Source organism: Ostrinia furnacalis, unplaced genomic scaffold, assembly GCF_004193835.3.
Source record: "Ostrinia furnacalis isolate ACB-3 unplaced genomic scaffold, ASM419383v2 OfSCF0859, whole genome shotgun sequence".
Classification (NCBI taxonomy): Eukaryota; Metazoa; Arthropoda; class Insecta; order Lepidoptera; family Crambidae; genus Ostrinia; species Ostrinia furnacalis.
This window is the reverse complement of record NW_021131098.1, coordinates 146,786-156,328: the sequence shown is the minus strand read 5'-3', so window position 1 is coordinate 156,328 and position 9,543 is coordinate 146,786. Positions and strand designations below refer to the sequence as shown.

Here is a 9,543-nt window from a genome sequence, read left to right as displayed (position 1 = left end):
AAAAAAAAAAAAAAAAAAAAAAAAAAATTGATATTGGCAAATGCGCAAGCCGCGCGAGACAAAAAAAAAAAAAAAAAAAAAAAAAAACATTGTTGCCACATGTATGATGTAAAAAAATCTAATTATTTTTTAATCTATTATTTTTTTACTGAATCTGAAAATAATTTTATTATTATAATCTAAGGAAAAAACTAATGTTTCGTTCCATGATTTTTAGTTAAATGAGCTACTTACGATTGAGGTAATAATTACTACAATTTCTAAACGAAATTCGCCCAATGTTATTTATTTTTTCAGTCTGGCAATTCTCGGTCTTTTGTCAAAAGCGGATCCCTGTTTCTTTACCGAATTTTCCTTTTCCAAGGTAATTTATCCGTAATTATTAGAAGAATCCTACAGTGCTAGTGTAAAAATATATTTCTACAGTGTTTCGGCACGGAGCTGTGTTCGATTTGCGTGTTATTTTGTTTTTTGTGTGATTAGTGATAGTGAAACCCGCGCTCGATTTTGCGCCGCTGAGCCTTGGAGTGAGCTTATTTTATCATAATTTTCATAAAAACTACGGTAATTTCATTCCTAACAAATTCGTTTTTGACGAAACGCAATACATTCCCATCGTTTTTGTAAGTTTGAATCGAACTTGTGTTAATTATTCGCACCAAGTTAGCACCTCATTTTATAGCTTTGGATCATGCTTTGGATCAGCGATTTTTTGCATCTGCTGTAGTCCTATACTTGTAAAAGAAGTGTGTATTCATCGCATTATAAAAACCGCTCATAATTTCGAGTTTTTTCAATGTTTGTAACATGTAAACACTGTTGCGTCCATACTGAGTCCAGTCTGCTTTAGTACTTGCGCACAGGATACCTAGATTTATCTGCCCGATAGATGCACTTGCTAGGCGCAGGTCCTGCGTAGATGTAACGATTTTTAACTGCACATCAAAGGTCGCCATTGCTTTTGATTTGGTATCAATCAAAACTTTGAGGTAATTTCAGTTTTGTGGCCACAAAGTGCTGTATAATTGTGTTTTGTGGTTAAATTGGTTAGGAAAAAATTTGTTATTGCTCTTATCAGTGTTTGTATTGTTAATAGGCTAGTGTCAAGGCAATAAAGCAAAATCTATTTTTGCATAGTTGCTAAATTCGTGGGTTTCACTGTGAAATTGCTAAATTGTTTTTAGGTGTTGAGAACTTGCTCTCACTAAAGGCTCCCATCACAAATAGTGTTTTTGTATTGTACCTTCCAATTTAGATTTCCAGTTCCTCCATATTTCAGTGTAACATGCCTGCGTTGTGTTAACTCTAGGCAAACAGCAGACTGAGTATTTTTATGGCATTGTAGAGTGGTTGTTAAATAGAGAGAAATAAAATTATGTTTTACTGATTATAGTACACAAGGAACACTATTAATCATACAAATAACCACACTTGCTGCGTATAGTCTGTTCTTCATCTGATATTTTTGCTGCTACAATAGTATTATGTATTTTTTACCTATTATCTTGAGATCAACTTTATTTAATAAAACAGTTAAAGGATGTCGGTTCACAAAGGGTGCTGACTAAGTCAGAGGCTGAATTACTGGGGGGTCTAGTGTTTGGTCTATTCCACTTTGTTCGCCTGGCTTTGATCACCCAGGTGATCAAAGTCCACTTCCAGCGACAATTTGTGTCCTTTGATCACCTACATACAAATCACACCTCCTCTGAATAGTCACATGTCCAACTGTTTTACTTACATATTTCGTTTTATAACATTTTTGATATTATCTAAAAACCACAACAAACAAATTGGACATGTATGTGACTATTCCGAGCTATAATTTATTTATAGGTGATCAAAGGACACTAAAATAATAATTTAACTGGAGTCCACTTTGATCACCCAGAGCATTGTATCCGTGGGCGATCGAAGGACACTAAATTGTCGCTGGAAGTCCACTTTGATCACCTGGGTGATCAAAGCCAGGTGATCAAAGTGGAATAGACCTAGTGTTCAGTCAGTGACTGTACTGAATATTCACAAAAGAAACAATATTAATTACATAATTTTCCCACAGGAATTCTCTCTAGTCCACAATAATCAACACAGCGGATACCACAATGCCGGAACTGACGGAACTCGACAAGGCCACCGCGTCCATGACCGAGAAGAGGAAGGAGGAGACCGCGTCCTCGGACAGCGACTCCGATGACACCATCCCCGAGCTGGAGGATGCCGGTTAGTGGTTTATAATGTTTTGAAGGTAACGTCATTTTGCCTTTGTTATATTGCAGAACTATGTGGGAGTTTTGCCGTAAAATACTGAATTATATCTAACATGGTGTTTTGTTGGCTTAGTTTAAAAACTTTTGGAGTGTAGACTTACCAATGTAGCTCAGTAGTAAGAGCAGTAAATGACTGCTAGTGGGTTTGAATCTCACAGAAGCCGGTCTTTGCTTTCATGTAAAATACAGTTAACTTCTCAGATTAACACCAGCTAGCCAAAGTCCGAATGAGTTTCTTGCGCTTTTCTCAGCACTGGCCCATTGTCGTTAGGAGTCCTAACTTAAGACATGTAAAAGAGTTCTTTGGTAGCCTACTTGCAAAAAACACTTATCTGGGCCTTTTCATGGCGAGAATAAATAGGCACTTATAGGACAGATAATTATGTGGGTATTTCTCATCGCCACGGTTCTCATCGTCACCTTCGTGGCGAATTTTATTTCTAACTTATTTCAACTTTTTTTAAACAAAAATTGTAGCACTTGATGTGAAGATTGTATTCTCAGTAAATCAGTCAAATAGTGAGTCTCGTTTGGAAGCTATAACGTTTTGAATTTTTTGATGCCACGAAAGTGATTCACAGCAATAATTTTTTCAAACTTTACTACTGTAAATGACTCTTAAGTGTTTATAAAACATATATTTTGTCTTATTTTCATAGATAAATAGCAATAACATAATATAAATAGGTACCTACTTAATTACAAGATAAAAATTTACCGATTACGTCACCTACTAAGTTACAAGATTCTACGCAATTGGTTTTAAGGGTGACACTGGTGGCATTCTGAAATGCTAAAGAAGTAAAAAACGGATTATCAGTACCTCAATAAAAAAGAACTCTAACTGATTATCAGTCCCTCAACAAAAATATATTTTTTATTTAGGCCAGAGGGCCTCGTATTTTTGTTGTACAACTTTTAACTCGAACTTCAGATTAAATTTATCTTACAAACAGATACACAGTCACATATACAGACACAGACATACATACAGTCATACAGACAGCCAACAAAAATACGAGGCCCTTATTTATTTATTGATGTACTGATCTCTACTTACCACGTATAATTTATTAGTTATTAAAATATTGTAAAAACATAAACACCAGTCACTATATTTTAAAATAAACCAAAGCAAGAAATCACTTTCGTGGCCTAAAATCACCTTCGTGTATAAAATACCACGAAGGTGATGCCACGAAGGTGACGAAAATTTTAGTTTTTTATGAATTATCCTTAAATTTGAATTTAACGGTTCAAGTCGAATACTACACAAATAAGTTTAACATGTTAAGTTTTCAATGGCAAAGTTTCAATTAAATTGTTTAAATTTTAGAGGTAGAAAATATTGTTCAAGCAAGCGACGGTATGTCTATGCATAATCACAAAAAGTTACGTATTTTTTTCGCGAAGCGACGATCGACCTATCTCACCTCCCCAATGGTCGAAGCGCGACTGACGTTAACGGAATAGAACGCTGTGATTGGTTACTGGTGTTCGGTTTAACGGCAATCTTGCATTATTACTCAAAATTTTAGGTACCTAAAATCGTGTGACCAACGTATTTCGCTTTCTCAATTCAAAATAATTATAAGAAGATATTTTTTTGATTTTTGTGTGGAAAGTATATTTAATTACGATGATTTTAGTATATGCTACACACAAATTGAATGAAAATTGTGAATGCAGTAACTAAATGTTTCATTGCAACCGAAGGTGTGACACGATGAGAACGCGAAAAATGACCCCGTTTTTTATCGTTTCATGTGATTTTTTCGTATTATTTTTGCTTCTATTACAATAAAATTTATTTTGTATGTAGCTAAATAGATATTTTATCATCTGATTTCAAAGTTATTGTTCTAACTTATACCGTTTATGAACTATTATTGTGTGACCATCAAATTTGAGTGTAAATGAGAAGTACCCATGTACTATCTTCGACTGCATCTCAATTATCACTTAACATCAGGTGCGATTGCGGTCAAATACCTGCCTTATTCTGCATAAAAAAAAGTTCTATTGCTATACTGACAGCTTATAATTATGTTGTATGTAGGAGCCCCAGGCACCGGCGGGATCTCAAACCCGATCGCCGGCATCGACATCGTGTCGAAGGCCAAGCAGTCTCGCGGCGAGAAGAAGGCGCGCAAAATCATGAGCAAACTAGGACTGAAGCCCGTGAGTACATTGTTGTTACCTTGTTTGAAGCTGTTAAGCAATTGTGAGGGTTATCACTGCATCACGCTCCGTTGCGGTACATTTAGCCAAGGCGCAGACCACCAACTTTTAGCTGGCCGATAGTTGTGTCGGGCTGTTAATCAGTCTGGACATGTATGAAAGCACATTACACCGATTTCGTATCGGCCAATTATTCATACAAATTAGAATCGGGCCCAACTATCGACCGACTAAAAGTCGGTGTCGTTAATCGGACAACAGAACTGTACACTGCACTGCACATAGTCGAGAGATGCTACCGGACACTGCAACTCGATTTTTGTCCTGGACAAACTTGACTTTTACTGGTTGGGTTTTTATTGGCGGTCAAGCTGTAGATCCTGGCTACACTGGAGTTGGAGCGGTGGGAACGAGAGGTGGGAATAGTCCCGGTTATACTGTCCTATGAAAATAAAGCATAGGTTCTGACAGCGTATCTATTTTCCCAGGTACAAGGCGTCAACAGGGTAACCATCAGGAAGTCAAAGAACATTCTGTTCGTGATCAACTCACCGGACGTATACAAAAACCCTCACTCGGACACATACATCGTGTTCGGAGAGGCCAAGATTGAGGATCTGTCGCAGCAGGCCACCATGGCTGCCGCTGAGCGTTTCAAGGCTCCGGAGAGCACAACTACTGGTGGTGATGCTACCGCTGCTGGAACGGTGAGTTTAATTTTTTATTCGACTGCGCTACAAGGCTTTTTGTGTATGTTTCTTTGAAAGCTCCAAACAGCGTAAAGGATTTAATGGAATGTTGTTAGATTCTTTTATATTATTATTGTGAGAGTGAAACTGGCTACTTCAAAATTACTTAACAACTAAGTTTTCAAATTTTAAGCCTACAGTTTACGTACTTTGGGTTTTGTGTTTGTCAAGTTCATACATGTTGTTAAATAACCCAGTTATTTCAAGAAAGTTCTCACTTCTCAGCTATTGTGATCGATATAAGCAAGCTTTTGTCTAATTTAGGATGCAATGTAGAAATTTCCAAAGAAGTATTCATTTATTTGAAATGTGAAGCAAATTGTATTCAGTTTGCTTGCGAGATCATATCTGACGTGAGTTGATACGTTTAGCATAACTTTAAAAGTTGAAATGGCGATTGATGTGGGTTGGACAATTTAGGTCGTTGGAATCTATTTATGGCCTGGGTGTTGATATTTGCATATGTTTGCTAGTGGGTAAAATTTTAGAAAGATACACATGTATTTTTTATTCTTATGTTATGTGTCCGCCAAATATTGTAACTTGTGAATTTTACTGAATTTATATGACTACTAAGGTCAATTTCAAGTTATTGATTTTTGGAGTCTGGTCCTTTTGAACTACCACAGAAGCTTATGCGGTTCAACATAATTAATTTTTCATAGATCACAACTTAATTCATTTTCAAGCATAGATTGAGGTTTAATATTTAATCAAATCATAAGATAAAAGATGTTTGATCTAGATCTTCTGTTAACACATTGATGTTACTAGTTAACACGCATGGATATAAGAGGAAGCAACAACATTAAGGCTGGGTTGCACCATCTTAATAAAAATAATTCATAGACTTGCGAGATCTCGCAAAATACCGCGTTCTTGCGAGATTAGACCTCTTAAATCTTGCAAATACCGAGATTGAAGATTTTACTGTAAGATTGCACTCTCTAGAATTCGCTGCTGTCGCGCTTCTGACGCCCTAATGTGAAGGCGGTCTAAAGCTGAGTTGCACCACCTAACTTTGACCGTAACTATGACGATAACCGGTCTTTTTTGTATGGAGTTAGCAGATTTTTGACGTTTGTCAAAGCCTTTAACTACTGACGTGGGGGCCTCTCAGGCCTTGCAAAAGTCAAATTGTTGAATTTCTCCTCTCCCACGTGCACGACACACCCGAATCTTTTAGTACCTTCGAGTTTCATTGCGCCGAGGCTGTCAACAACGGTGCACGTGATTGCACGCGCAATTTCAGTAGGTAAATTAATTTTAAAGTTTCTTGTGGGCCTCTCAGGCCCCCACCTCAGTATTGGCGTAACTTTTTTTGTTTATAGTTTTCATTTAGTTGTCGTCTTTTCTTGAAATAATTTGTAAAAATCTATAATATGGAGCCCACAGTACGTCGTCCGAGAGAAAGCGGTATTTCGGAAGTAAAAATAACCAGCATTTAACGAAAAATAGAAGAACAGTAGTTTTTGGCACGTATGCTAGAAAATGATAAGCCTGTACCTGTCTATCAAGATTTAAACGATGAAACCAAGTGCCATACATGTATTTTGAAGATTCAAATGAAATCTACATTTTAAAAACATGTATGGCTTCCTTCTCTGAGCAAAGCAAGTTTATCCAGACTGTGTTTAATTCACACTATTTGATGTGTGTAATTTTTTTCCCCCTATTTCAAATTAGGATTACTGATTTATCATTAGCTAAAAAGACTATTGAAAATTAAGATTCTAAGTTGATTTGTTGAATTTATGAATATTTTTCATGATAACTTTGTGAATCATGATTTCATGAGATTTTTTCCAAAAATGCTACATGTTTTCTAAATATTGAAATAATACGTACTTATTAACAAATAATTTACATAAAAATCGTTTTATTGTATTTAAATATAACCACTATTAATAATTATTAAACATAAAACCCTAAAAAGATTTTATATTTTTAAATATAAGCACACATATGTGCGGGCCTCTCAGGCCCCCACGTCAGTGTTTACGTGAAATTAAATCCACCTCAGTAGCTAAAGGTTAAAGTAAGATGGTGCAACCCAGCCTAAGACAGTCATCAGCACACTTTCTGTCAACTAATCTAACATTTTTCCCTCACAGACCGTGGCGCCGATCGCCGAGGAGGAGGACTCTGAAGGCGCCGAAGAAGCCGGCGCCGGCGTCGACGAAAAGGACGTGGAAATCGTCATGTCGCAGGCCAACGTGTCGCGCGCGCGCGCCGTCCGAGCCCTGCGCAACAACCACTCCGACATCGTCAACGCCATCATGGTACGTATTATGTATAGTCTGGTCCGGGAGCACGTAGAATTTTGTCCAATGACCCCAAGCTACCCATCCTTATCGCTCGCGACTGTGCGACGGGCGCCCGCAGTGAGTGTGCGAGCGCGACAGCAACATAATTACGCGCGAGCGATAAGGATGGGTAGCTTGGGGTCATTGGACAAAATTTTACGTGCTCCCGGAACAGACTATAGATCTACTAGACTAGAAGCACGTGGAGATCGTCATGTCGCAGGCCAACGTGTCGCGCGCGCGCGCCGTCCGAGCCCTGCGCAACAACCACTCCGACATCGTCAACGCCATCATGGTACGTTATTATAGGTCAAAAGTTCGGTCACCGAGCAGATAGAATATCATCCAATGTGCGATGGGCGGCCGCAGTGAGTGTGCGAGCGATAAGGATGGGGTAGCTTGGGGTCATAGGATAAAATTCTACGTGCTCGGCGACCGGACTTTAGCAGACACTGACTGAGTTATGCCTCCCTCTCATGCCGCGAGGCGGGAGGGGTGATAGTTACATATAGCTCGCAGGACTGGTCGCCGTTGGAGCAGAAAAAGTGTCGAATGTTGAAGACGGTATAGGCTAGTCTCATTAGCGACGATCTGGTGAAGGTTACGGGAAGAATCAGACCGGTCGTTGCCCGGCAGTCGGCTGTGATCGTCGTGCGAGCGCAACGTAATAATACCACTTCCAACATCGTCAACGCCATCATGGTATGTATGTTGTTTTCTATTGTTCATATTGGGATGCAAGATGACGAAATATCGACATCTTGTTGGAGGTCAACGTCTCGCACTCCGACGCAACGTCAACGCCATATTGGTTTGCCATTTTGTTTTTTGTTACCTTCCTACTCAGGTGCATAAAGGGGCAGCAGCGAATCACCAAAAGTAAGCAACAAATGCTGAGGTCGGGATGACCATTTTATGGAGGCAGATCTAATATAAAAAACCCTTTTGAGATACGACTAACTTGAGATATGTCAGGAAAAAAATAGATAAGACTGGTTGCCGGAATATTGATGAAACAACAAGCAGGGCGTTGTTGAATAGCAGTATTTTTGTTTCTTTTCAATTTAATCAAACGCTCACAGGAAAAAATATTCGAACTGTATTTACATTGAGCTTCTTCTATCGGAGTCTGACGCTGAATGTGCACTGCGCAAAATGTGGATTTTTCTATACAAAAGTAAAGGCCGAAGAGTTTATTAGCATGGAAAAGTGCGCATTTCTGCGTCAGACCCTTCTATCGGAACTTCTTTTAAAACCATGGTTGTAACATTTTTCTTGTTTTGTGTTGCAGGAGCTGACGATGTAACCGCATAGTCACAAGTTCTAGCTTTAAGTCGGGGCCGGAGCCCCTCTCAGCGTGTGGCGACGGATTGTATATAGCATTATTTACTTCCAAATAAAATAACAGTTAATTGTACACAATATACTTTGTTTCATTTATTGCTTTCCCTTACCTTCAGTTTTGGTTTCCTACTCAACATAAGATGATAGATAGAACATTATTGTACACTACACAAGAAAAACCAATCTAAATGAGAACCTCCTCCTTTATGAAAGAAAGAAATACCTAGACTAAATTGTGCCAATTTAGGCAAATTGCGCTAAAAAAAAGCAATCTTCCAGATTCAATATAGGTATTTTTACCTTGATTTATTTTTATTTTTCAATTTGTTGTATCAGAATCCGTTCATGAGTTTAGAACTTAAAGATTACTGATCATTAATAATCGTAATTTGCGAATGAAATGGGGAAACGCACGTTGATGAAAATGGCTTCGCTAGCACGTGTTCTCAAAAATAATTTTATTGTGTAAACTGCTGCTGAAAGTTTTTACCCCTTTCTTCAATACACGTGCTCTGTCCCTCACGTGGCACAGGGAATTTTATTTTTACATTTTACAAAGTAAGATTCGTTTATAACTTCAATAAATAGGTAAATCACGTGGAGAACCAGAAGAAACAATGTTTGTCCATTAAAACTTGAACATTGTGGTTCGTAAATAGTAAACTTGTAATTACAATACGCGATAAACTTTAA

The 9,543-nt window shown here is 38.0% G+C and overlaps 1 protein-coding gene across 3 annotated transcripts; it reads left to right on the top strand.

Annotated features, from left to right (window-relative positions):
• Window positions 1-262: 262 nt before the first annotated feature.
• Window positions 263-8,930, top strand: Nacalpha (nascent polypeptide associated complex protein alpha subunit). Of its 3 annotated transcripts, none has more exons than XM_028301005.1 (6): window positions 263-364; window positions 2,063-2,223; window positions 4,330-4,451; window positions 4,940-5,158; window positions 7,315-7,482; window positions 8,798-8,930. In XM_028301005.1, exons 2-6 carry the CDS (start codon window positions 2,106-2,108, stop codon window positions 8,810-8,812), a joined length of 642 nt encoding a protein of 213 aa, XP_028156806.1. In that variant the 5' UTR covers window positions 263-364; window positions 2,063-2,105; the 3' UTR covers window positions 8,813-8,930. The 3 variants fall into 3 exon arrangements, with proteins under 3 accessions (XP_028156806.1, XP_028156807.1, XP_028156808.1); XM_028301006.1 differs by lacking the exon at window positions 263-364 and adding an exon at window positions 383-527; XM_028301007.1 differs by lacking the exon at window positions 263-364 and adding an exon at window positions 546-564.
• The last annotated feature ends 613 nt before the right edge of the window (window positions 8,931-9,543 follow it).

Bases quoted from the DNA above. Each gene is read 5' to 3' on its own strand.
- Nacalpha (XM_028301005.1), top strand. From the start codon at position 2,106: ATGCCGGAACTGACGGAACTCGACAAGGCCACCGCGTCCATGACCGAG. The intron at 2,224-4,329 runs GTTAGTGGTTTA...TGTTGTATGTAG, and splicing joins CCCCGAGCTGGAGGATGCCG to GAGCCCCAGGCACCGGCGGG. The intron at 4,452-4,939 runs GTGAGTACATTG...CTATTTTCCCAG, and splicing joins GCAAACTAGGACTGAAGCCC to GTACAAGGCGTCAACAGGGT.